The sequence below is a fragment of the Leptodactylus fuscus genome, chromosome 7, assembly GCF_031893055.1.
Source record: "Leptodactylus fuscus isolate aLepFus1 chromosome 7, aLepFus1.hap2, whole genome shotgun sequence".
In the NCBI taxonomy this organism is placed as follows: domain Eukaryota; kingdom Metazoa; phylum Chordata; class Amphibia; order Anura; family Leptodactylidae; genus Leptodactylus; species Leptodactylus fuscus.
Genome location: NC_134271.1, coordinates 92109449 through 92137030, shown reverse-complemented (window position 1 = coordinate 92137030; position 27582 = coordinate 92109449). Strand labels below are relative to the sequence as shown.

Here is a 27582-nt window from a genome sequence, read left to right as displayed (position 1 = left end):
ACAGATATACTCTGTAATAAGGCAGATGAGTAAAGGACCCTATTTTGGGGGAGCAGTACTTAAGGCGTCTATCTATGGTCACTTAAGGCGTCTTTTTCCTTTCAGAGACAAAGCACTCCATAGTTTTTGACTTGATCGAACTCTTTGCTGTTCTCTTTTATAGATCCCGGTGTTGCAGAGACACTTTTGTTTCCACGTAATCTCACTATTTGTGACATCAGTTCTGTACAGGGGCAGTATATCGGGTGTAGGAATTGCACTGCGGTGTCAGGGCCCAGATGCACCTTTGCTGCATAACAAGACACCAGTATTATAAATGGGACTTGGTAGTTGAGTGTCCTGTTACACCAGGGGCCAGAACCTTATGACTCTGTCTTTGGATATACAGTAACATGTAATTGTGTGGAGTCCTGCCTCATCCCTCCTGGATCTTGCTGTTATCCGATTGTTTCACGTAGATATTGTAATTCTCATCTGGTACAAGCTGGAGGGTATTATTGGTAAATGCAGTAATATAGCGACCTGTGAAAGAAATAAAAAGGCTTACTTAAAGGCAGTGTCTTGTTTAGTTTAATCCTCAATTATTTTATTTGTGAATTATATATTAACAGAGAAAACTGTACACCGCTTGCAAATGCGTTCGGTAGTCCGTTCGGTGGGGTCCCCATGCGGATGTGAACAAGTCCTAAGTTTACACCACCAGTGTCATTTTAAGCCCTTTCTGGTAAACTGCACCAACTTGTTGGGAGAAGCACAGAAAGTATCTGGCACAATGGTGTAAAGCATGTACGCCATTTGTTTTGTTGCAAAAACAATGAAATTCTGTTGCAAATCTATTTTGTGACCTTCTTCAAAGTTAGAAGTGGACCACGATATTTAAATAAAAAGGCTGATTAAAATTTTTTTATAAAACAAGAAAAAATACCACCCCACCCCGCAAAAAACCCAACAGTCTTATAAAAACACAAAACTACCTTGTCACAACAATTTAAAAAACAGCAATACACCCAAAGAACAAAAACCAAACAAATTCCTAAAAACATGAAACAAATACCCACCTACTTACAAAAAATATCCCCCCACTCACAAATAAAAGTTATTCAAATGCCATCTTTTGTCTATGACCACACCTGCTGCCTAGACAGAACGAAAGACCCCTCCCCATTGGAATGAATGGTTGAAGCTATTCAGCTAAAGAACAGAGGCTCCAAATGTCCCTAAACCGTGGTATTCCAAACACAAACAGCCTGGACCTGTGCCTAGATCCCAATCAGCACATTTTCGTGCACGTAACCCTCACATGGGGACACAAGGCGTATGTAATGTATTTCAGAATTTCTCCGCTGAGCACTTTTCTAAAGATTAAAAGTGTATACAAAGAGTTCTGAGATATTGTCAACACCACGAGCCCTGTGGCACATTATGTGCTGGCATGTAATAAAAGCCTCCGTAATATAATCAAAATGTCCTGCTGCCAGGATACACGTATCTGCAAGAGCCATCGTACACACCAAATATAATTACCAAGATGATAGGGATCTAAAGAGCAGCGAGATTCTGGGAAACACTGCTACAAATACATGAAGATTTACAGCGATTCAGCACCGAGACCTTGCAAATTGAAGGATGATTGAAATTGTAAGAGGAAATTAGGGTAAAAGGGAAATTGAGGGTGAAATTGAGCTACAATATAGGGGAACAAGGAGGACTACTAAATAAATATGGAAAAGAAAAATTGTGCAACGTGTCTTTATTTGAGGTACGTAGCCTCATGCTCTAAAAAGATCTAAAATATTAGAGCACGAGGCGATGTACCTCAAATAAACACACGTTGCACAATTTTTCTTTACCATATTTATTTAGCTTTCACTTTGAAAAGAAAGTTAGGGTGGCTGTAGTTCCACTGATTTGTGGTTTCAACAAGGAGGACTACAAGCATTGAAAATGTATATTGTATTGCTATTAATATAACAGGTTATGGTCTCTAGATTTTAAGGACACGTTGATCCAGGTTTTTATACTGACTGCCAGATTTGGAGTTGGGAAGGAATTTTTCCCCCTGAAATGGGGCAATTGGCATGAGCCTCATGGGGTTTTTTGCCTTCCCCTGGATCAACACTGTAGGGGATTGTAGGGTTATAGGTTGGACTTGATGGACTAATGTCTTTATCCAACCTCATCTACTATGTAACTATGTAATATATTACATATGCTGTTTTAGCTGCACTTTATTATTGGGTCTGCCCTAACCGAGTGGATTTATGGGATCCTGCTTGAACCAATTTGTATATTTTTATTACTTTTTGGTGAATAGTCTATGACTCTCTTTTGTCAATTATAGTAGTATGTACTGGAGTTACAGTTACGCTAGGTTCACACCTGCGTTCATGTTTCTGTTTCGGGGTCCACTTGGGGACCCCCCCCCCCCCGAATGGAAACCTAATCCACTTAAAAAAAAGTGGAAACCCGCGGACCCCATAGACTATAATGGGGTTCTCCAGGTTTCCACCTAAAAAGGGCGAAAAATACAGAGAGAAAATCGCTGCTTGCAATGGAGAACAAAATTCCCAGGCAGAGAGCAGGTGCTGGCGTGAACCTTGTCTTACTATGTAGTATTATGGGGGCACAGTCAAGATGTGCCCAGTATAAATGTTCCACCTTTGCCATGTGATATACATTTTGCCCATCTAAAAAGGGTTGTACAGTTTCAGTAAATAAGTGCTATTGTTTATATAGTTAAGTTATACAGTTCTCCAATATACTTTTTGTATCAGTTCTTCATGGTTTTAAAGAACTCTGCTTGCTGTTATTATTATATTTACTTCCATTGGATAGGAATCAGTTCACCGTTGGACACAACGGTGCATGGCTCATTACCAGGCACTCATCACATGACCATGGACTGTACATAACATGACCATTGTGTTTACATCACATGACCATGGACTGATTTTTAGCCACGGAAGAAAACAAATAAAGACAGCAAGCAGAGATCGAGCAAACCATGAGGAAAGTATAGTGGAAAATTGTACATTATACAAACAATATGATTTCTTTGGTGATTAATTATTTAATAATAATGTATGTAATACACTTCTACTCATACATTGTATGGCACTATTACTAGATTATTTTAAGTTTGTATCGAGTTGTTATTTGGTCAGTATATGAAGCAGTGGCGTAACTAGGAATGGCGGAGCCCCGTGGCGAACTTTTGACATGGGTCCCCCCCCAACCGACGCCGAAGACCTCAACCGACCCCCTCCTCCGCACTCTATTATGTCCCTTAGTAAGCCATGCAGACCGGGTTCATGTGACGTCAGACAAGTATGAAGGAGGCCTGGCAGGATCGTGGAGAGGTAAGTAACAGTATTTTTTACGTTCCCTTACCTCTCCCGGTCCGCCGATCATTATACTTGGGGATCTGCAAAGACCCCCGAGTATAATGATAGTATTTGTGGGGCCCACGGTGTCACTTGCCGATCCCAGCCCAGCCAGGATTGGCAAGTAAATAGGGCCCGTAGCAGCTGTCAGCGGGGCCTCTTAATGGCCTGGGCCCTGTGGCAGCCGCCTCCGCTGCCTCTATGGTAGTTACGCCCCTGATATGAAGGTAGTTATTTAATTTTGTGCATTGTATGGGGCTATTTACCTAAGCATTGTATGGTACTACTCATATTAATACTAAGACACGGTATGTCTATTTGTACATCATATGATAGTACATCATATAGGGGAAACAACATTACAAAGTACCAGTCCCAGGCTACGTACCAGTCCATGTCCTCTCCTGACTAATCACAAAGTTGCGACACTGTAGATGACCATTGCAGAACTCAGCAGCCTCCATTGCACTGTGCACAGATAGCAAACATCCTTGGTGGTTATAGGATGGCCAGCATCTGAAACCTCCATCCGTGTCATTCAAGCGGAATCCTCTCAGCATAGTGTAGTCTGGGATATAGAGAAGGAGACTATGAAGTTTATGTATATACCACTGGCATGACATAACCTCTTACCTCTCTGCTTGGTGTAGGCAGGTATGGCACACATATACTCAATGGTTTTGTTGAACATGTAAAAATCTATGATATTCTCACACTGTTAGAGGAGGACCTGTCAACTTTAGTGGATGTTCACAAAAAATGGCAGAATCTATCTCAAATTCCACCTGAAATTTGCCTTTCATTCATTGCAATGGGAGGCAGTAGATGATTTTCTTCAGCTTGCAGAAAAAATATGCATCCTACTTGTTCTTCAGGCAAATTCTGTCTTTGTCCCTGCCTGATAAAAGCAAAATCCAGTGGCATTCTTCTCCAAATTCCACTTCAAATTCAGTGACAAAATCCTAATTGGTTTTTGATAAGCAGAAAAGATTGCAGTGCACCGGCATCCAGTCGCAGAATTCCGCTCTCGATTAGGCCCAAATGAATGGGCCCAGTCGTGAGGGAGTGTGTGTGCGCAGGTCACTTCGTTTTTCCGCAAGCGGCACAAAACTGCTAGCGGAACAAAGAAGAGAAGGGTCCCATTGAAGTCAATGGAAGGCGTTTTTTTGAGCCGTATTCTGACGCGTATTCTGCGTCAAAATCCAGCCCAATAAACCCATGTGAACCCAGCCTTAGACTCCTCATAGCCACCTACCCATTTAGGGTTTGCCAGTACTGTACTCGGTCTTTGCTTGAATGCAGTGTTGGCACCTTAACATTGATGGCTCAGTGTTACATGCAATAGGGTGTGCACATGATTACTGTTAGGCAAGTCACGCCAAAGTGTCAATGAGGGGTGCACCAATGGAGGGGGTGTTTGGCTAGCACTGAAGAGGGGGGGACATATGGCTACCACTGTTGAAAGAGTGTGTGGCTGATACTGTTAATTGGACATGTGGCTGCTTGTATTAAGGGGACATGTCCCTGGTGATATCAAAACTGAAACGTTGACATGAGGCAGAAACATATGCCTGGCACCGTTATTACGAGATTATTAAGACACATGCCTTATTTTATCACACAGTTGCACTATTTTTTAGTAAGATAATGTAAAGGTAACTCACCCTGTAAATGATGCGCTTGGCTGTGATTCAATCCAGACTTGTATAAATTTAATACTTCTTCAAAAGCCTTCAACGTCTCATTTATCCCAACATGTAAATCTCCTGCAATGAAAACAGCGTCAGAACCTGTAAAGAAAAAGATGTCTAGTCCAAGCATGAAATATGAGGAGATAATAATACCTGTCCCATTCATTATGTCCTCAAGGAAAGGCCGCAGGGCAGGAGGAGCGGTGTGAGGTAAGAGGTAAGTGAAGAAAAACCTGAAACATTGACAATCGGACTTACTCGATAAATCCCATACATACACCAAGGTAGTGAATGTCCCCCAAATGTATAACATAAAAGCCATTGTTTGCTAGTTCCAGCCCATAAGCAAGTCAGTAACCTCCTTTAATTTTTAGCATTATACCTGTATGCATTGTAGAGGTTCCTCTTTTCGTTGGACCCCATGCACCTCCCAGTCTCTGAGCAGAACATGGAAAATGTCTTGGCAGGGAAGGCGAGTTCACAATCATCATCCTGTGTACATGTCGGCTCCTCACTGGTGGCATCATCCATGTCAGTCACTTTTAGGCTTCCGTTCACCAAGACAAACTGTCTGGGCTGGAAATCCAGGAGAGCAATGGAGCCCATGGGGGAATTTGCCAAATAATAGAGTAACTGCACCAATTCCCAACAAATCTGTTCAAAATCAGTCCAAATATGAAATATATCAATTATAACATGGGTCAGCAACCTTCGACATTCCAGCTGCTGTGAAACTACAATTCCCAACAGGCTCCATTCATTTCCAGGGGAGTTCCAAGAACAGCAGAGCCAGTATGCATGCTGGGAGTTGTAGTTTTACAGCAGCTGGAGAGCCAAAGGTTGCCTACCCCTGAATTATAACATCACCAATTTTAGGATATAGGATATAATACACACACTGGCAAACATATGGCAAATAAGGAGCAACTAAGGGGCACTGCAGTTTAGTCGTCTTCCAGCATCCCAATAAACTTAGAAGATCCTGGAGTAGAGGGTGCAGCAGTTGTCTACAGCAGACACTCAGGTATCAGCTCTGATTTATACATGAAGCTGGAATCTGATTGTCTAACCAGGGTTGTGGAGTCAGTAGGCCAAACTGTGACTCCTTCTTAGGTGGCTGCCAGTCATGGTCAGTCAGAAGTAGTCAAAATCTTCAAATTCATAAAAAGGCAAGTGACTGAATTCCTATGAAAATAAATATGCAAAAACCTATTACAAACTAATTATTAATTATACAATATTAATAATTATCATTGTCAGATTGGGGTGCCTAGGCCCACCAGTGAAATTTATTCTAGGGACGTTTGTAAATTCCTAAAATATGGCCAGCATGCATTTATTTTTCCGTAGGAGCTTACTGCCTAGTCCTTGCCTTTTATATTCTGCGCCGGGGCCCTGTCACTAGTCTGTTGAATGACTTTTGCCTTTTGTTAGGAATATGTGCACACACAGCAGAATCCTCAGGTAGCTGCAGGAGGACTGGTGAATGGGGCCCTTGCAGTGTGATTGAGAAGATGGGGCCAAGGGCAAAAGGATACTGGAAAGCCTGACTCTGCACCAAGACATCATCTCAGCCACCCATTGTGTCTACTGTATGTAAAGATAAACTGGCTAGTTTCTCAAATAATCTACCCATTATAATATAGCCTGGTTGAGGTGCGGTACAATAAGTATCTGTATGAAGTACAATGATTGTACCGTGCTATGCCAGGGTAAGCTGGAGGCCCACATGGCTCAGTGGCCCATTGGGGGAACCACCTGTGGGCCAATCTGACCCGGATAACTGTAGAATAAAATTAAGAAATAATCATTTGTTTGAAGCTGGAGTTCATAATTTTTTCCAAGGCCACCCAAAAGCGGTCCCAACTCCGACTCCACAGCCCTGTTGGCTGCCATGAACAACTGCTCCATTTTTCTCTTGCACCAGTTTAGATACATCTACTGGATCTTCTTGAGTTACAGGAATGTCTATGATTTCCTTTTACAGAAACCTTCACCACACACCTACATGATCAGCTCAGTTGAGAAAACATGTTCTTGCAATAGGGGAAGCAAAACCGGCTTATTAACGGCTGGCCCAGACGAATTAGAAAGCTCTTAATCCTATTGACCAGTTATAGCGCCTGCCTTTCATTTTTCACTGTTGTTATTGGAACACCTTAAAGGGATTCTACCATTAAACTACCTTTTTTTCTAATGAACACGTCGGAATAGCCTTAAGAAAGGCTATTCGTCTCCGCCGCGCCGTTCCGTAGAAATATCGGTTTTAACCGATATGCAAATGAGCTCTCCGCAGCAATGAGGGCGGGCCCCAGCGCTGAAAGGCCGATGAGCGCATCCCCATTGCTGCCCGAGAGCTCTTTCCTGCGCCGCCTCCTTGTTCTGCAGCAACTCTGCCTCTTCTGGCTTCTCTTGCTCTTGTAGTTCAATACAGGAGCATAGAGAGGCCACCGCAAAATGGCCGCCGGCCGGCTCCTGTATTGAACTGCAAGAGCGGCTACCCCAAAATGGCCGCTGGCTGGCTCCTGTATTGAACTGCAAGAGCGGCTACCCAAAACTGGCCGCCGGCCGGCTCCTGTATACAGGCCGGCTGGCTCCTCAATACAGGAGCCGGCCAGCGGCCATTTTGGGGTGGCCTCTCTATGCTCCTCTATAGAACTACAAGAGCAAGAGAAGCCAGAAGAGGCGGAGCTGCTGCAGAACAAGGAGGTGGCGCAGGAAAGAGCTCTCGGGCAGCAATGGGGATGCGCTCATCGGCCTTTCAGCGCTGGGGCCCGCCCTCATTGCTGCGGAGAGCTCATTTGCATACCGGTTAAAACCGGTATTTCTACGGAACGGAGCGGCGGAGACGAATAGCCTTTCTTAAGGCTATTCCGATGTGGTAATTAGAAAAAAAAAGTAGTTTAATGGTAGAATCCCTTTAAAAGGCTGAGGCCCCACATAGCAAAAAAGTGCTGAGGGAAAAACTGCAGTGGTATCGCATAGCGTTTTTTCCTGCAGCGCTTTTCACAGAAACCTCTGCAGCCTTTCTACTTCCTTTACATCTATAGGGAAACCAGATCAGACACCAGAGTAGTGTGAGATTTAGTGGCAGCGACAATGTATTAAGCTATGGGGTTTCCATAAGCTAATAACAGGAATGTGGTGCCGTAAAAATTCCCTTTCTGCCCTCAGTATCTTACAGTATATGACTCTCTGGGTGACCTCTGACCTGTTTACTAGACCACTTATATAAACACAGATCTGAGCTGTCCCCTGAGCTAAGTGATTGAGCTGTGAATTGTAAATGGCTACTCCCCCACCCCAGTGTCCCTGCAGAGGGGACATTGCATGACATTAAACAGGCTGTTTGCACAGACCTCTATGGTAATTCCTTTTGCCCAGGGGATCCTTGACTCATTAACCATCACACAGCTGGAGGGAGATTGCACTGAGTAAGGGTGCAACGGGGTGCAAGTAGTCCTCAGCTGTTCGCTGCTTAATATCACCTACTATGCATAGCCACTGGAACAATTGTCATTGTTTGCCTTCACTTACTTTAAATCTTTCTTCCCAGGGGGTTTGCAGCAGTTGAATCATCTCCAGGGGAGATCCAAGTTCCAGCATTGCTGTGACCCTGATGTCAGAGGGGGCGCTATTAACATAGCACTGGCCATGTAGCTGCAGAGAGAGAATTAATATGATAAATCGCAAACTGTATATAGAAAGGTCAATGATGAGGAAATACCTACAACAACTAGTGTCATGGTTGAGGCATAGGGAGCCTTTGTAATGGCATTGCATTACTTTTATGATGGGAGCAACAATAGTGAATCCACATCTGTAGCCCTGGGGGGCAAAGTCCTTCACCAAAAAAGTCTCTTCCACTTTAAGACAATTACAGTGTCAACACAAATAACCTAAATGTCCACTCATTGCCCCACATAATGACATGTGAGATGTGGATTGTGTTGTCAGCTCATTGACATCATCCTCCATTGTCCAAGCCCAGTTAAAGATTATGTTTGCTAATTTACTGTGACACCCATTAGCAAACCTGATTTACAGTTATATCTGTACTCGGGAAAGCTGGGTAATAACCAAAATGACTACCATTACACAGCTCTTGCAGGCATTGTGAGCCAGCTCTCCTAGAGTCCACAATGGCTGAGATACAATAATCATCCCTGTGTAGGCAGAAAGATCTTATTTGAAGTGTAGGAAAACTGGCTGATTTTTTTCCATTACTTGTATAATTATAGTTGTGAATGAATAATTGTAAGCTCTTGTGAGCAGGGCCCTCAGTCCCATTGTGTAAATTGACTATTTCTCTGTAATGTATCTTTTTTGTCTGTACTTGAACCCTACAAATTGTACAGCGCTGCGGAATATGTTGGCGCTAAATAAATAAAATGTATTATTATTATGAATAATGGTATCGCTGACATAATTAGGCAGGTCTACCATTCAGGAATCTGAATAAGCTAACAACCAATGTAATATTAGTCATGGAAATAAAGGTTGTCACCTCGCTTTCCCAGAATGGATACTATTTTTATTCCGTGGCCTAAAACTTGTGAAATCTGGTAAATATCAAATGTTGGTGATTTTCTGCAAAGGCCGCTGTATATTGTATTTATAATTTATATTGTTGTCACTTCTTTAATACTTAACATGTGCAGATTTGCTGGATGTCTCTATTAGGGTATACAGATGTCATAGAGAGGTAAGATCCCCTATTCACTGTAATAATTGCCATATATACTACATTTAGCCCAAAATGTTGCTGTGACCCCCTTCCACCAACTCATGTTGTTGAGAAGAAAGACAATTGACCACTCCATTATGTCCTAGATGTCCAACACTTTTAGGTCAGCTTGAAAGCAAGCTGATCCCATAAAGTGTTCATTTCCCAGGCCAAGAACAACCAATAGTCAAGTTTAATTGATATTTTCCTTTGGGTTAGCCGCAGGAATGAATGGTTGTGTAAAATAGTTCAACGCAAAATTGGTTGAAATGACCTAAATTATCAATTTCAAGGAATTCAACCTTAGCTTTGTGATTTTTTTAAATTTTTTGATGAAGCACAGAGTCATATCATGAGATGACGATATTATGGGCCCGTGAGCTAGGGCTGCACTGCAGGGAAGAACTCCATACCCACTGGGGCAGGTTGGAAGTGGATTTGACTTAAGAGAAGTGTTGGAAAGCTCACACTCTGAAACTCTGATCTTCAGGACCACTATGGAGGCCACATTTGTGAGACATTGGCCCTATACATGGCTAAACTATAATGGGAATCCAACCAGAAACAAATGGTTAAAGACAATCCACTCAAAACTGACCCTATGTCTGGACATCATGGACCCCATTTATAATTTACAAGAAGATTCCTGGAGATGGAATTCCACTTTAATACAAAAGTCTATGGCAGTTTTTTCTGTGTTTTACTCTGTTGTAGTCCCAGCCCCAGTCCAGAGCATGTGGGGGAGGGGAGGGGTGTAAAGATGACAGCAGGGAGGTGAACCACAGACTCACTAATGACTTCTCTCATATGTTTACAACTACTTATAGGGCTGCTTTGATGTGTGGATGTTCATGTGATTTATAATATCAAAAGGGTTCTGCACTGCTGGCCCTGGAATATGGTTTTGGAATAAGAGAAAGTTATCTTTTCTGATGACACTATTCTTGCACACAATAGCATGAAAAGTCAATGCATAAAATACCAGACTATATAAAATCTGCAAACTAATGACCCTTTCCCCAAATAGTCCCCCATTATTTATAGCATCACAATACAGATTATCGTTCATTTTAATGACCTCCTATTTTCTATTTTTGCCCCCTACTCACTTCAGATGAGTTTACTCCAACAGAAGTCAGAGACCCTTACCCTGAGAAATGCAGATTATCATGCAGTCTGGCCTGGATATTAACCCATTAGATGGCATGCATTTTTAGAGGCTGGAAGCATTAGATTGATAGTGACCCTTGGAAATACTGGATATGATCCCTTACCTGGATTATTCCTGGGTGGCGGAGGATCTGCAGCAGGGCAATCTCCTTTTGCAGTTTATATGTGGCCAGTCGGTGACATCCAGAGTGGTCCCCATACTGCTGCACACATTGCTTCATGTCATTGCCTTCCCCGTGGACTGACTTGAGGGCAATGGATTTGCCATTCAGTAAAGTTCCTTTCACCACCACCTTTGTAAAACCAGATCCAATATAATCCAATCCTGATATATGGGAGAGATCCTTACAGGTCAGTGTCTGAGGAACCTCAAGGGTCACTTCTATATTTCTCATGGCCTCTTCTAGGCCAGTGTCTTTATTTGCCAATAGTGTTTGATAGAAAAATACCAAATCCTTGTGTCTCTCCATAATTTCTCTCCTCATCTGCTGGCTTTGTTGGGAATACAGGAATGGTTTATAGGAGCATCCTCCAGGAAAGGAGAACTTCAGATACATAGCTATGAGTATGAGTGCAGCTATAGAGAAGATGATGTGTCCTTTCATTGTGTTCTTCTGGGCAACTTTTCTCCTCTGTCCTCTTACTGTAAATGAGTTCATTAAGAAAGGAATGCCTGCCCCTGTTTGGCTAATGGGGTGGGTAAATGGGACTGTGGACACCCACTGAGGAGGGTCTAATAAAACTCATCCCTTACCTGACCTCACTCTGCAAACTATTGATCTTTGGGTATAGTCAGGTACTCTCTGCTGTCACCTAGTGGGAAAAGTAGGAACAGCAATGTATAACTGCTGAGATTCAGGAGTGAACATTCCAGTGTCCTAACAAACACACAATAGAGGCAAATATTTACACAGGTTTATTGTCACACACCTATGGTATTTTCAGCCTACTAGAGGCAAATATTTTTATATAGTGACAAAGTTGCACACTAGATGGTCCTCGTAATGGCTCACAATGCATTTTTATGCTGATTTTGAGTCATTTCGCACTTCAAAATCTGCTCCAAAAACACCCCACATGCCTTCCCGTTTTCAATGGGAAACACTGACCAAAACTTCTTTTTTACAACGTGCTAAAAAAGACATATCCTGCCTTCTCTTGCACCAGTTTCAGGATCAGAATCTCCCCTAATGCCATGGCAGGTGACTGCACCCCATCTAAGAGGCTGACTCACAAAAGTAACTATGGCGTTGGGTCTGCATCAGTTTCCACAAGCAAAATTCTGGTCACATTTTTACAAGTATTTTGCAAAACAAAATATAGTGTGAACCCAACCTAAGAAGTTTATTAAGTGCATTTCAATAAATATTACTGAAATATAGGCGGACAATCACCATAAAACAGGCATGTAATGTAGGTAGCAAATATGACTCTGCTTCTTCCACAACAGGAGGTACATAGGCTCCAACTGCAAGGACAAGAAGTAAGGAGCAATGTGGTCACCAACAGGGGGCCGGCGATCTCTGGGGTCCCATGCATTTGTGTGAGTTATGTCCAAAAATGAAACACAGCCCCCTTTTTGGGCTATCCCTTTTTGGTAGTAGAGTCCCTCAATAAGCCCCATAGTGCAATGCCAGAATTCTTATTGGAATGAATGAGCTATCCATGTAATAAGCTATCCATGTTTAAGACTGGACAACACCTTTAAGAGTCTGGTGTTATATAAAATGATATAACTTGTGATTAGATAGAGACGGGTCAGTGGATGGAATGGGAATCCTGATTTTTGCAGTTTTACAATAGTAAGGCCTGGTTTACATCTACGTTCAGGTTTCCGTTCGGGAAGTCTGCTTGGGAACTCCTGAACGGAAACCTAATCTGCATAAAAAAGCAGATACCTAAGGAAACCCGCAGACCCCATAGACTATAATAGGGTCTGTGTGGTTTCTGCACGAAAAATGCGGAGAGAAAAGTGCTGCTTGACCACGGCGTGTACATTCGCCTTATGCAGCGAAGCTCAGGTAAAGCATGCGTGCGGTTTTATTGCCATCTGCTGGCACTCAGTGTGTACTCCAGGTAAAAACTTTAAACTATATGTGTTTTTATTAGCCTTTGACAATTCTTCTTTTTCCTTTGTGTGAAGACACCTTTGTTGTTTGGATTGAAATGTCTTAAATTCACACACTTTGTGCATCTCTACATAACCCATAAAAGTATTCCCCCGCCCCTGGACTTTTCATGTTTTATTGTCACATCACAGAGGATTTTATTAGGATTTCCTGACAATGATCAACATAAAGGGAAACAGCATCAAAGTAAAAACAAAACTCCATCATGTATTAAAATTACTGTAAGGCTACATTCACACTGCTATTGGGTGTCTGCTGTTCTGATCTGTCACAGGATCAAAACAATGGACATTAAAGCTTCCCCAAATACTGGTTACAAACGGAATATTTTTGTTTTCCATTTGTTAGTTTAATGTTGCAACAAATGAAGACAATTACAAATGGAAACTTTGCTGCTCCCTGCACTGTCCTCAGTCGAGTTATTACTTGTTATGTGTCATTACCTTCGGCTTTACACACATGGAATATGGAAGATTCTATCCCTGATGAAAGAGAACAGATCCTGGCAATTTTTGTCCATGTCATCTATCTATTCAATCTGGTGTTGCCACTCACTGCCCGCTGAACTTTTTTCTCACTTTTGTGTTGCAGCCAAGGCTTCTTCCTTACTTAGCTGGGGATGACTGTACCCTTATGCGGGATGGAATCAGAAATATACAGTTTATAGACAGGAATTACAGAAGACTGTATTGAACTGTTAGGGTATATGGTTCAGTTCTCCTAGTAGACACACAAGCTTTTCCATATAGATGTCAATGCTACAGTGCAATAATCACAGCAGGTGAATTTGCTGTGGTTTGTCCCTATTACAATTACTTGTCTAAGATCATATGATATATGGAAAGCTTTAGGAGTGCAGAGGAAAGCCATGCAAATATAGGGGACGCATGTAAATTATACTAAAGATCCCAGCGCTGCCAGGCATTGGAGCTAACCATTAAGCTACTGTGCAGCCAATGAATACAATCATATGCAAAAATCATAATTACAGTATATTGTCATTTCAGCTTTAGAAGTGTGAGAGGTCTATATCTCCACTATTGCCGATTCTTAATACTATTGGGCTTATTCGCAGACCACTCTCTGCACCTACTAGACAATGTGTTTTTGCTGTTGAGACTTGGCCCCGGAGTACCAGTGTAATACAAATTGAAAGTGAGCCCTTATGGAGACAGGCATTGACGTAAGTGATAAGATTCTCTCTACAGCACTGGTGAATATGTTGGCACTGTATAAATGAATATTTAATGGTTGCTATGCACAAGGGTTGGACCTCAATTGTAAGAAATTGTGATGTATTATCAAATAACATTTCGTTTAGGTGGATAGTGTTTGTTTTTATTTTATAGCATATGTGTCTTTTTATATTTTTTTTCGTTTACAAACAAGAGAACCTGTTTCTGAACTATTGCCACCTGCTACCCAAAACATTTGTGCCCCTCAATCCTACACCACTTACCTGCAGCATCCATCTTGCCCCTCAAAGCACCATACCCATCCTTCCTGACAATACATTTCCCTCTCTATAGCAGCACATGCCTCCTTAACCCCTGCAGCAATAGCTCTTTATAGCTGTAGTATCTCAGTCTCTCCATAGCCATGACAGTCCAAGCCATCATGGTCGCTTTACCCATAGGGCCAGCGGTGCACTTGCACCGGACTGTATGGTAGCAGGGGCCCCTTTGGACAGTGGGACAGTCATGCATTTGTTGTTCCGCTGGCCTCCAAGCACCGATGATTTGAGGACAGAGATGAAGTAGGGAGTCATCCATTCCCTGCTTCACCACCCTGCCGCTGTCTTTGTTCCCAATGTCCTGGGAGCAGGAGGCAAAATGTAGTGATGTCACTTAAATCGCGCCTGTTTCTCCTTGAAGACTCCGGGACCACAGAGAGAGTGAACAGGGGAACAGTGAGTATTAAGGTTTGTTTTTTTTCTTTGATATATACAGCAGGGGACATGAAACTGCGGGGGCAACCTTGAGGGGTGGGGTGGGGGGGCATGACGCTGTGGGAGTAACTTGAGGGGGAGTATATGACACTGTAGAGGCAACCAGGGGCATGAGAAATGAGGTGATTGGGTGAGGGGACTTGAAAACAGTGAGATCCCTGAGAAATCTGGGATACACATCTTTATACACATCTTTGATTCTGTATAGCCTTATAATACACACCTCAGCTACTGCTGAACGCCATAATACAAACTGCATCTGCTGCAGAACCTGACAACATAAACCTCTGGTATTATAGAACCTCACAATAAAAACCACATTTGCTGCTAGACCCCATAAAACAAACCCTAGCTGCACCTGACATCATAGTACACACCACATCTGCTTCAGAATCTGATAATACACACATCTGCTGCAGTATCTAATATTACACACATCTGCTGCACAATCTGATATTACATACCAAATCTGCTGCAGTATCTAATATTGCACACCACATCTGCTGCAGTATCTGATATTACACATCACATCTGCTGCAGTGTCTGATAATACACACATCTGCTGCAGTATCTAATATTACACACATCTGCTGCACAATCTGATATTACGCACCACATCTGCTGCAGTATCTAATATTACACACCACATCTGCTGCAGTATCTAATATTACACACCACATCTGCTGCAGAATTTGATATTGCACACCACATCTGCTGCAGTGTCTGGTAATACACACCAGACCTGCTGCAGGACCTTCAGCTATGACTGCTGAGCTGCCTAGAGCTGGGCAGTAGAGAGGGAGTTCAGGTCATATACTGCTACAGATTTTACCCTAAGGTTAGGGTTAATACTGTAGATATTTTAGTCTGAGAACTTGTAAATCCCTTTAACCTGTACAACTGCAGGTTAGAAATGAATATATTAGAAGACAATAGAAGAGACATTTGGCTCTAGAGGAAGAGATTAAATGTAATTTAATTCCGATTTGGAAATTAAAAAAATGGAGAGATTCCCTTCATGCTATCTAATAACTCATATGTGGCATTTAACCTACCATTCTAGGATTATGTAAATGTAAAAGGCTAGAAGGAATGTCCTAAATGTGGACTACCTAGAGCTGATGCCTTGCATTGCTCTTGGGTATGTGGTAAAGTCAGATTTTGGGGTAAAGTCCATTAATTTATTTGTACAATTAGGGATCAGGAATTAGAACTCAAACCAGAGGCTGTACATGGTCCATTATAAGGCAAATATAAGCATAAATAGAAGTAGGAGAAGTAAATAAAATAAATAAAATGTATTTATTTTTTTTCTTATAAATTAGGCTGAGGAAGGTGAAAAAAACAAAACAACCTACACTCACCTATCCCATGGATGCAACTGTGCCTTCCCATGTTGTCTGGTACTACGGCTCTGTTGTCTTCTATTGTTGGAAGTCTTCACTGGCTGTGACATCCCGTGCTCCTGACACCGTTGTTTAGAATTAGCGTTCTCATGCAGCAGGGGCTTCCACTGAGACAAGACAGCGCAGTGAATTTTTTTTTCACCTTCCCTGGCATGGTCGCATTAAATATGTGGCAGACATTGTACCATCCCGCTGTAAGTTACTGATGCTACTTTCTTAATAGTCTAGTTGGTCACAGTAATGTTAAAAAAGATTTTTAAAAAATGGACCAATAAAGTGTCGCTGTGATATCACATATCAGAAGCCTTTTTTTTTAGGATGGGGGTCTTGAAGATTTTGTGAGGATTTTCAGCTAGCCACATCCAAGTTCTTTGAGTTTACATAGGCAGAGAAGTATAACCATTGCCCTCCTTTAAACCAGGCAACATCAAGGATATTTGGACTGTTGACAATAAACACTTCAAACCAAGGGCAGTACACAAGGCCTTTGCTGTCTTTGAGCCTTTTCAATTAAAGCACTTTTTGCAGTGGTTTGAGTTCAACATCATAGATAATGGGACTGTGCGACTAAAAGGAGGCGTAATGTGCAGTCTGAGGCTCAAAGCAACAAGAACTAGATTATGTGTTCATATGATAGTCATTGTGACCATGACCACAAACTTACTGCTTCCCCACAGGATAGGGGATAAGTGTCCTTAAAGAAGACCTATCATGTCCTCAGGCACATGTGGTTCTATATACCGCTAGAAAGCAGACAATGCGCAGAATTCAGTACTAGTCTATGGACGCGTCCTGTGGGGGTGGGGTGGGGGTGGGGTATCCATAATGGGAAATCCAATAATGCGCTGAATTCAGCGCACTGTCTGCTTTCAAGCGGTGTATTAAACCACATGTGCCCAAGTACATGAAATTTTCAGCTAAACACATGTCTGAATAGCCTTTAAAAAGTGTATTCTACTACTACCGTTACTTTTTATGTCATCCCTGCCGTTTCTTTTTAATCGGCTTTATTTATTTATGCAAATTAACCCCACGGAGCACCCTGGGCGCTCCTCAGGACCTCTGGTCACCCCCTAGTCATACCTTAATACTACGACTAAGGAACCAGGTTCCGAAACGCGTCAGTTTGGATGCTTTTCTCTCTTATGGGGGTCACCACTACCGATGGATTAATATGTGCATGTTTTTAACGTGAGTTTTTCAATAAATATGGATTTTTAAGAAGTTTTTTTGCATGCTGGATTTCCACTTCGAAGTATATACCTTAATACCGCCCCCTCCACTGCTTGTGCTCCGTCTGTCCTCAAATTTCAGTTCAAAGCTCAGTTCTCCAGAGAACTACACCAAAACGGCCGCTTGGACATGTGGTACTGCGTATTTCCGAGCGGCTATTTTGGTGTAGTTCTTTGGAGAACTGAGCATACTAAGCAGTGCCAAGTATAGTACTGAGTATGCTTAATATAGAGAAATCCAGATACTAGCAGTGGAGCAGAATCATTTGTATCATATCCACATCTATACAAGAGCATAAAGATTTGCACGTGTCCCTTATCAGCTGCAGTTTCTGTTGCTAAGCCAGAAACAGAACATATTAGCAATGGTGCTGACACCTTAATGAGAATTACAATGGCAAAAAAATCTAATTTTAACAGAGATAAACCAGATGTATCCAGTAACAAAAACTATCATGTGATCAGCATCAGAATATATTTATTGCAATAATTTACAATGTAACTTCATGGAGTACGGTAAAAGAATCTTAGCCAGCTTATGGCCAATAATTGAGTCAAGATGCGATGTGGACACCGAACTATGCAGACTGTGACTACATTTGTGCCCGGACACCAACATTGTAAAAGTCGCTAAAAGTCAAAGGCCAGCTTCCTTGGAGTCATGAATTGTTTGACCACTTCCTCAGTCACCTGTTTCCTGCGTTCCTGGTGCGCTGCAATCATCGGCTGTAAAGTTTCTATCAAGATTTTCTTCAGCTCACCTGTTAGTAAAGCTCCACTGGTATAATCCTGAAAAATGGGACATTAAAATCATTGATAACTAGTAAAGTAAATGCATACAGAGATTTACATCGTACCAGATCCAGGATGGTTAAAGGGATTGTTTATCTCATTTTATTGATGACCTATCCCTCAGAGATTAATAGGGGGCTGTCAACAATGACCCACACTGATCAGCTCTTTGAAGGGGCTAAGATGCTCATAAAAGCACCATGATCTCTTCACTGTTTACATTGCATGCTGTCTGTTCATAGAGGCTTTGCCATGTAATTACAGTCTCATCCCATTAATTTCTATGGGCCTAGACTGTAATTACATCACATGGCCACTATGAAACAGACAGAATGCAATATGAACAGTAAAGGGCTTATGCCTCTCATATCAGCACTGTGGCCCCTTCAAATAGTTAATCAGTGGAGGTCTTGGGTGCTGCTGCGAATCTACAGTGCGTGGCCAAAAGTTTTCAGATTGACACAAAGTTTGCGGCTACAGTATTTTTAGATCTTTTGGTTAGAGGTTTACTGAAGTACAATTCTAAGTATTTCATTTTGTAAGGTTTCATTGACAGATACTTGAAGTTTATGCAAAGACTCAGTATTACAGTGTTGACCATTCTGGATCAAATGCTTAGCAATGCCAAATCAGTGCTTGGTGTTTATCACAATTTCTGAGTTTTTGTTTGTCCACTTGCTTTTTGAGGATTGACAACAGACTCTCAATGGGATTGAGTTCTGGGGAGTTTCCTGGCCATGTTCCTAAAATGTCAATGTTTAGTTCACCAAGTCACTAACTTATCCTTTTCGCCTTATGACACGATGCTCCATTATGCTGGAAAACATCACCAAACTGGATTGTTTAGAAGTTGATCTGTATTCATAGCAGGGATCTTAGGTCAAATTTTTATTGACAAATACTTCAAGTTTATGCAAAGGCTCCATATTTACAGCAATGATTCAGAAAGGATGGTTTGCCATCAGTTCAGATTTGGCCCAAATGATGACATCCAACATGTCAGAGTGAATTGCAGAAGTCTTGAGAAATAAAGGTCACCACCATAAATATCGAGTCAGATGTATTTGTCATTTTAAGCAGCAAACTTTGTGAAAATCTAAATTTATGTCATTCTCAAAGTGTTTGGCCATGACTATACAAATCCAAAGATGCACATTATTGCACACTGACACTTCTATGGAGATTTAAGGGATAGGTTTAATATTTGCCCATTTTAGGAGGGTCTGTAACAGTGACAGGTCCCCTGGGCATATATAGTAAGAACTATATAATCTGTCTTTACTTACCTGCTTAATTTTTTCAAGCTTCTCATCATCTTCCAGAAAGAAAGTCAGATACATATAACAGACGTCGACTTCACAGTTGCCACCATATTTACGGTGTTCCTCAATGGTATCTTTACCACCAGAAAATGCATGTTTATTGATCTGAAAAAGACAGGAATATCGGTACATTTACTTGTCACTGAAAAGATCAAAGGAAGCCTCAAGGGTACAAAACAGAGCAAACATCGAAATCTGTTGACTCCATACGGTACACTGTTCCGTGCCCCATCAGATGCCATATTACAAAGAATATGGTGCGCGATACAATGTCTACAACTAAGAATAAAACATAGAACCAAAAGGACTCAATTTGTAGCTGTACAGTCGGCATGTGAAGTCAATAGGCCTTAATTCAAAATAACTGATGGTTTATTGTCCTCAAAGCAGTACCTTAGTCTTGATTTGCTTGGGGGTATCTGTGAGGAAAATGGAAGAATTGGGATCACTGGCACTCATTTTAGTCTGTGCCCCTTGCAATGCAGGAAAAAACGTTGAATGTATCAAAGCTGGTTTAGGGTAGCTGATCCTGGGGGCAACATCTCTAGTCATTCTGAAGTACGGGTCCTGGAACAGACAAAAATTATCTTAAAGGGCAGTTTTACATCATCAGAAAAAAATATTTAAATACATCTCATGCTAGATTTTGCCCCATTATCTATGATCAATAGTCTGTTCCATAACACACAAGGCATATCTGAATGCAATGCAGAGGAACCAACCACTACAAACAAAGAAGGATAGTTTGCTTTGGACATTAAATAAAATCCTTGAAGGTCACTTTAGTATTTTTTCCCTTTATTCATGAAAAGCAAAACAAATATAAATGTTCCTTTAACAACTGTCTAACACTGGTTAGATGGGGTGGCATAACTAGGTCTTGTACCTGGTCAATGGCACATGGGATGAGACACTGAATATCTTTTTTGCTGCCAAATATTTTTGGGAAGGAGCTGCTGAATGATGGTGCAGCCTGAATAGCAGGAAAACTGATTTTACCTGAAAGACAACACAACAAAATAACGAAAAGCAAGATCAATGTGTTATGGTCTGCGCCTGTTGTTGTACTCTCTCCTAACAAACGCAGTCATCAGCTTGCATCCAGTTCACACCATGCAGTTTCCAACACTCCCTGCTGCATTTTCCCTTCTGTGTAGCACCTGGTCCAGCCCATAAAGCATAATGAGTTCACCTATGGACACTCCTAAGCCAATCCCTGACAGCTTCAACCTACAGTGAATGGTGTCTGAGTAATACTGAATCTAGTACTAATTATTCTGCAATGGTTCTGTACTATACTGCATTTGTATTATTGTTTGACCTGTGTATATCCTGTGTCCTGGAATACTGAACATGAGCTGCCAGTCCTGACCCATTATCTTGTCTACAATCTTGTTTATCTGCCGCCTGCCACTGCTTTTCAGTCTGTTAACACTGTCTGTACCATCTGGTGCCCCATACCAGAGTCTATCTGGTCCGCGGTCAGCAGCCACCTATCCCAGTACCACTACGGTAGGTGACACAGCCACGGTACAGAATGAGACAATCCTTGGTCACTAAACTGGCTTTGGTAGTACCTTCCACCAGCATTTGAACAATCAGGGGGCCTACTTACCAATGCAGTCACTATCTGTGAAGCCAAATATTCCTTTAACTTGGTTGAATGTTACGTGTTTCTGGACTTGTACAATGTTTTTGTAGAAACCCGAACTCATTCTGTTAAACATATAAATATAAAATATTACAATTACAATGCATTTTATTACTTATAATATATAATATATTACTATTACTATACATAGCACTATGGTCTCTTCAAACAACTGATCGGTCCAGATGTTGGATCCCCCACCTATCAGATATTGATGACCTATCCTAAAGATAAATCATTAATGTAGATCTCTCAGAAAACCCCTATAAGGTAACAGCACTCATTTCTTTGTTAACATGCCCTTAAAAAACTCTTTCTACAAATTCTAAAACTATATTCCACCCTTAGAAAAATGAAAACAGATCAATCACCCCATGTATTCCAGGTCCGAGAAGATGAAGGTTTTGTTAACATCAAAGCCGCATGCTATAATGTCCTTGGCATTTTCAATTGTGTACTGATAAGCCGTGTCTATGGTTAAGTCTTTCCAGAGGTACTTTTCATCATCAGTCATCTGAACGACCAGAGGGACATTAAATGTTTCCTGTAACCATCTGTGGAAAGCAACACAAGCGTATGGCACCTGATAAGTATAATAATAATAATAATAATAATAATACTAATGTATATGTGAATGTTTACATTTTACTCAATGTGATCTTAAAAGCCAAAGATTGCACAGCAGATACCATTCACTGCTTTTTGATACTGAAGTTAAAGGGGTTGTCCATTTTGGACCAATACTATTGTTTAGGTAATAAAAAGTTAGATTTTATCCACTAAAAGTAAGCAGAATGAATGACAGCAAGCAGAGATCTAGAAAACAGTGATGAACTGATACAGAAAGTATATTGGGAAATTGTACAACGTTTTATTATACAAACAATAACATTTGTCTCTCAATATTGGTCTGAAAGTGGACATCCCCTTTAAGTGTGACTTGCTGCCTCTGTAATAAAGGCTACAATACTAATTGTCATAGTTGTTAATCTTAATGATAAGTAAGAATCAGTTGCTTACTTGGTGAATATGAATGGAACTAGGTGGCCAACGTGCATTGCCCCTGAAGATGGGCCTCTTCCTGTGTAGAGATAAAATGGCTTCTTGTTCTCAACAGAATCCAGAATCTGGTTCATGTCCCTGATATATAGAAATTAATAATATTTTTTAAAAAAATTATATCCAGAAGTATAATACGTAGAAATAAAAGATATGTATAGATATAACAAAGATATAACTATTAGTCAATGGAACAGATTTATTAAGACTTATGTAATGTACGAAATTTATCAAGAGGCACACAACTCTTAATCAGTTTAGCACATGTTGGAGATATCTATTAGGGCTCGTTCACACGGGGGGCGGTGGGGCGAATTTTGGCACCAAGAGTGATGCAGGGAGTCACTCTCGGGTCATAACCTGCCTGCCACGATTGTCGCGGTTGCGGCCTCTCCCTCCGGAGTTGGCTCAAATTAATGGGTTTACCTAGGAGGTTGCTGCCGCCAGGCGGAAGCCGCAGCTCGGTGAGCTGCGGAATCTGCCTGAAGGGCAGCTTGCTTCTTTATGCTGTTAGCGGAAAAAAAGAACACTAGTGGTCTCCATAGACCACCATTGTAGGGAGGCAAAATCCGCTGTCAAAATCCGTCTCCTTGCCCCCGTGTGAACTAGCCCTTAACCAACAGTCATTAGAAGAGGAAGAAAAGGAGATGAGTAATACATGATGCAAGATCAAGATCAGACTGTAAAGAGAAAGGTCTCCATAAGAGCTGTATACACAGAAGGGTAGGAGGTATTGTGATCAAAACCATTTGCAAAGTTACTTTATTTGCTATTTTACATGCATTGTAACAATAGTGCTGGAAGAGACATCCTTTATGGTAAATGTATATTGTGGACTAATAATGTTAATTGCTTAAGATATTGTGGATGCACTAATAACATGGAAGCCCACTGTAGATAATTCTCTGTTAGCAGTCTGTAGGATGCTACTTAATACTCCCTATGGTTCACTAAGAGAGTGCATACTACCAGCTGCCACTGCATGCTTCCTGAAGGATTTCTACAGGTCATTATTTGTATACTCTAATGGCTATAAAGAACATTTCTGATAATAACAATGCTATTATTACATATTTGGTATAACACGGTTACAAAGGTTGAAGTTGCCTTTAAAAACAAAAGGTGACATGCCTATGTGAAAAAAAGATTCCTCTTCTTAAGAAATGGTGTGCTTTGTTCCCGGTAACCCGTTCTATTCGATCAATAAGATCCTTGTCAATTTTACTGCTTCCAAATCGAACTGTAGGAAAGTTAGAAATAACAGTTTACTTCTCATAAAAATGTGTTACATATTGCAAAAGATTACAAAAAAATAATTTATATGTATAGACCGAATGGCCACTTTATTAGAGATCCCAATCTAGTAGCGCCTTCAGAATTGCAGTAATTCATCCTAGTATACACAGGTATTAGATGATAGCGGTGCCAAGAAAACATTTCACCAAACAAATCAGTTCTCCACCCCCGCCAGCCTAAACTATTGGCACCTGATTCTAGCTAGTCAGGTTTTTATCAATGCTCAGTGATCAAATATTTATGTTCGTTTGCTGAACTCCTTTCTGTTTCCCTTAGACAGCCATGATATTCATACTAGTCATCTGCACTGCAGCCCATCAGTAATAAAAAACAAAACTGCGAGTTGTGCATTTGGACATGTTAGCTGTTGAATTTATCTGAACCTGTGCTTGACTGTGCGCAAGCTATTTGCAGAATAATTCCTGACCTCCTCTGATCACTTTCAATGACAAGTTGCTTTTATGCCGCACTTTGAGGTCATGTGCCTAGTTTCCATCAGGGCAGATGTCTCTAATTTATTCATTTGATGTATATTAAGAAAAATCTCTCCATTTGTTGTATATAGTGAAAATCTTTTAGTTCATCATCTATTTGCATTTTCTATATGTCCGATTTATGCTAAATTAAAAGGCTTTTCATTGTACCTGTACTTGATTTGGTCTTTCTTAGTCTTTAAAAAAAAAAAAAAAAAAAAAAAAGCAAAACATTTTTTTAGTTGTATCCAGAAAAAAAACAATCCAAGCACCACAACAGCTCTAACTATGATTGATATCTAGATACAATTTTAATTTCAGGAACTGGAAAAACTTAGTGAGAATTAACATAAGTTGTAGTGGCAGCCATATCAGAAGTGATCCAACTTTCTTACAAACAGATGAACAGACTAGCTGTGAGGACTTGCAGTTTCAGCTGGGCAGACATAAGTTTGTAGGCCACTACATGGATATTTTGTGTCTTGTTATAGCCGCACTGTAGCCTTTCTGTCCTCACTTACCTATAAGTTTATCATAATCCACCCCTTTTGCGCTGCCTGTTTGCACAGTCCAGGGATCCACAAAGTCATCCCCCTCATTTGCAGGAGGAAGCCCATTGTTGGCATTCGGGGTTTCATTGGTAGGCGGGGAGCCTGGCTTGTAGTCCTCTCCTGTTGTATTTTTGTAGTCAACTTTCAGAGACAGCAGAAGCTTCACTGCAGCATCGATTTCACCCTTCAAAGCAAAACAAAGTGTTATACAAGAAGCCTCTTCCAGTTTTAACAGCTTAGGCATGGGAACTGGGGGAGGGGTAACAGATGTAGTAGCCAACCTCATGTGAACTGGAGTAAATCTTATCATTAAAGCAAATAACATTTTTATTTTAGTGTACAGTTTGTAAATACTAGCTTCACTAAATAATGGAGAAATGAGGTATTAAATGGCATCGTGTCAAGTAAATAGGCAACCATTTAGCCTTGGTTGTTAGCCCTCGGGATCTGTGCTTAGATAATGAAGACATCTTGGGCAGTGAACCTCAGCTCTATGATCTGTATATGATCTAACAATGCATATGAGCAAGGGATTTCCTAATAGAAAACCCCATACTTTTTGCTTATACATTTATAAGATCTCTACTTGCTGTCAGTGAACTGGAACATCATTATTTAATTTTGGTGGCTAAAAATAGAAGCAGACCAAATATTTCCCACAGCTGAGGTTCTTTTTTTTTGGAAATGTAGATTGTGAGCCGCATATAGGGATCACAATGTATTTTTTTTCCCATCAGTATGTCTTTGTAGAATGGGAGGAAATCCATGCAAACACAGGGAGAACATACAAACTCCTTGCAGATGTTGTTCCTGGCATGATTCGAACCCAGGACTCCAGTGCTGTAAGGCTGCAGTGCTAACCATTGAGCCACCGTGTTGCCCCAGCTGAGATTTTGTTACAATTGCACCTAGTCCAGACAATTCTATGTAAACAGAAGGGCAGCACAAATCGCTCTTCGGTCCTGATAATTTGCTTCATTGAATCAGGGCAGGTAAAATATAACAATCTGGAATCCACAATATTTGCCTCATAGAAAGACTAGATACTATTGTAGCAAAGGTTCAGATTGTCAGAAGTATTAGGTCTGTACAGGTTTGAAAGGGAATCTGTCAACAGCATGTTCACTACTAAATGTGTAACCTAACAGAGGGAAAGATAAATATAGTATGTCAAACCCTACCAGATAGTACTGTGGGTTTAGTGGTGAAATCCTGCTGACAGTTTCCTTTTGAGAGCCACCTACTTACAGCAAATAGAGATAGAGCGGAATTAAAATGGAAACCATGCTAGAAATCTTCTGTCATTTACATGGTAGATACACTGCAGACACATTGAGAACGAACGAACGAACACACATATATCCTACACGCATCCTTACTTTTGGTGCTTTTTCAGTTTTTAGTGCCCGCACTCTGTCCCCTTGTTCTGACACCTGGTTATAAAGCTCCAGGGGTGAAAGTGTGCCACCAGATCCAAGATCAGTCATGATGAGGTGAGGCGTGAAGACCGAATACTGGCTCAAATGCCAAATAAATCAGCAAACCGGAGAGTTTTGAATCCTGAGAATCCTTAATAGACAGATATATCTCAAATTTGTTAGAAATAAAGGCCACTGCCATCAATGCATTATACCCTATAACATGATAGGAGCAATTGTAATGAACTGTAACAAGCAAATGATAGCAATTACCCCCACATTACTTTAACTGTACATGCTTCATGGCTAAAGGTGTGTGACTCCCTTATAATGGGTTCAATCATGTGAGAAAAAGCCATTAATAACAGTTACACTGAATCCAATGCACAGACATATTACCTCCATAGACAAGCAATAACAGTAAAATGAGGTGCACATTACTGTATGGCATATGAATGGAATATCACACAAAATATCATCAGATTCCATGACACCTGCCAGTCCTCTGTACTCCTACATACATTAGAACATATTTACCATTGTGAACGAGGACCGCTAACTGTATAGAAGTAAGACTTACTATATAGAGGATAACAGACATTGAGCATGATGGTTCTATAGTGTTATATGTAGGATGTCTTAAAGGGGCTTTCCGGGCAATTTTATTTTTTTTATTAAAAAAAGGTATTTTAGTGCTATTAAAGGGTTACGTATTGCTCCAAAATACCTGTAGCAGTATTTTGAGTGATTTCTGGTTTTCTTTGGGAGCTCCAGGAGTCCTCTGCATTTGTTTACCTGTTTCCCTAGCCTACAACTTCCCTGATCCCCTCTCACACCCCCTCGCTGGCCCACGGACTACTAGCCCTATCTATTAACCTACCTAACTCAGCCCCAGTCCAAGGTAATCTTGTTACACCGCTGCACATATGATGCAATGTATGAGGTTATTGATGTGAGGCTGATCCTATATCCTTTGATCCCATCAGAGCCATATGGCAGATTGTACTAACATGGCAGTCACTGTACTATAGAGAAGTGTTAGTGAGAACCCCAAGCCTCACCCTGTACAACACGCGGACACATGGAGGATGGGGCAGAACCTGTCACCCTACAGACCCCCTTACCATCCCAGCACATGTCCGCCCAGACCCCTGGACATGTCAGTCAGTCCACCTCGACCCTGTCACACACACATCACTACACCAGCGCCACATTACCTGTCATCAGCCGTCACCTCGCCTCCCCGTGTGACACAAGCAGCCGGTGCCTGGATGCTGCAATCCCAGGGCCCGCCCACCGTGCGCCTCGCAGTACACTCCCCGTGCAAACACGACC

General features: G+C 41.3%; 2 protein-coding genes across 2 annotated transcripts; both read right to left on the bottom strand.

Annotated features, from left to right (window-relative positions):
• Positions 1-407: 407 nt before the first annotated feature.
• LOC142212699 (extracellular tyrosine-protein kinase PKDCC-like) lies at positions 408-11575 on the bottom strand. The gene is made up of 7 exons (XM_075280684.1): positions 11075-11575; positions 8612-8734; positions 5457-5728; positions 5228-5307; positions 5048-5149; positions 3772-3951; positions 408-522 (listed from the first exon to the last, which is right to left on the bottom strand). The coding sequence occupies exons 1-7, from the start codon at positions 11573-11575 to the stop codon at positions 416-418; spliced, it is 1365 nt and encodes a 454-aa protein (XP_075136785.1). The 3' UTR covers positions 408-415.
• Positions 11576-18148: 6573 nt separating this feature from the next.
• On the bottom strand, positions 18149-27547 carry WARS1 (tryptophanyl-tRNA synthetase 1). The gene is made up of 11 exons (XM_075282469.1): positions 27465-27547; positions 26209-26398; positions 24800-25013; positions 23641-23749; positions 22471-22590; positions 21822-22004; positions 21415-21515; positions 20686-20798; positions 20193-20366; positions 19764-19904; positions 18149-18474 (listed from the first exon to the last, which is right to left on the bottom strand). Exons 2-11 carry the CDS (start codon positions 26314-26316, stop codon positions 18316-18318), a joined length of 1422 nt encoding a protein of 473 aa, XP_075138570.1. The 5' UTR covers positions 26317-26398; positions 27465-27547; the 3' UTR covers positions 18149-18315.
• Positions 27548-27582: the final 35 nt, after the last annotated feature.

What these genes read in the sequence shown, in the direction of transcription:
- WARS1 (XM_075282469.1), bottom strand. Translation starts at nt 26,316, where the DNA reads ATGACTGATCTTGGATCTGGTGGCACACTTTCACCCCTGGAGCTTTAT. An exon ending in AAACTGAAAAAGCACCAAAA is followed by an intron (nt 25,014 to 26,208) that starts GTAAGGATGCGT and finishes TTTGCTTTGAAG; the next exon opens with GGTGAAATCGATGCTGCAGT. An exon ending in GTTCCATTCATATTCACCAA is followed by an intron (nt 22,005 to 22,470) that starts GTAAGCAACTGA and finishes TGCTTTCCACAG; the next exon opens with ATGGTTACAGGAAACATTTA.
- LOC142212699 (XM_075280684.1), bottom strand. Translation starts at nt 11,575, where the DNA reads ATGAAAGGACACATCATCTTCTCTATAGCTGCACTCATACTCATAGCT. An exon ending in GGACATAATGAATGGGACAG is followed by an intron (nt 5,150 to 5,227) that starts GTATTATTATCT and finishes TTTTCATTGCAG; the next exon opens with GAGATTTACATGTTGGGATA. An exon ending in TCAGGAGAGGACATGGACTG is followed by an intron (nt 523 to 3,771) that starts GTACGTAGCCTG and finishes TTTCTTTCACAG; the next exon opens with GTCGCTATATTACTGCATTT.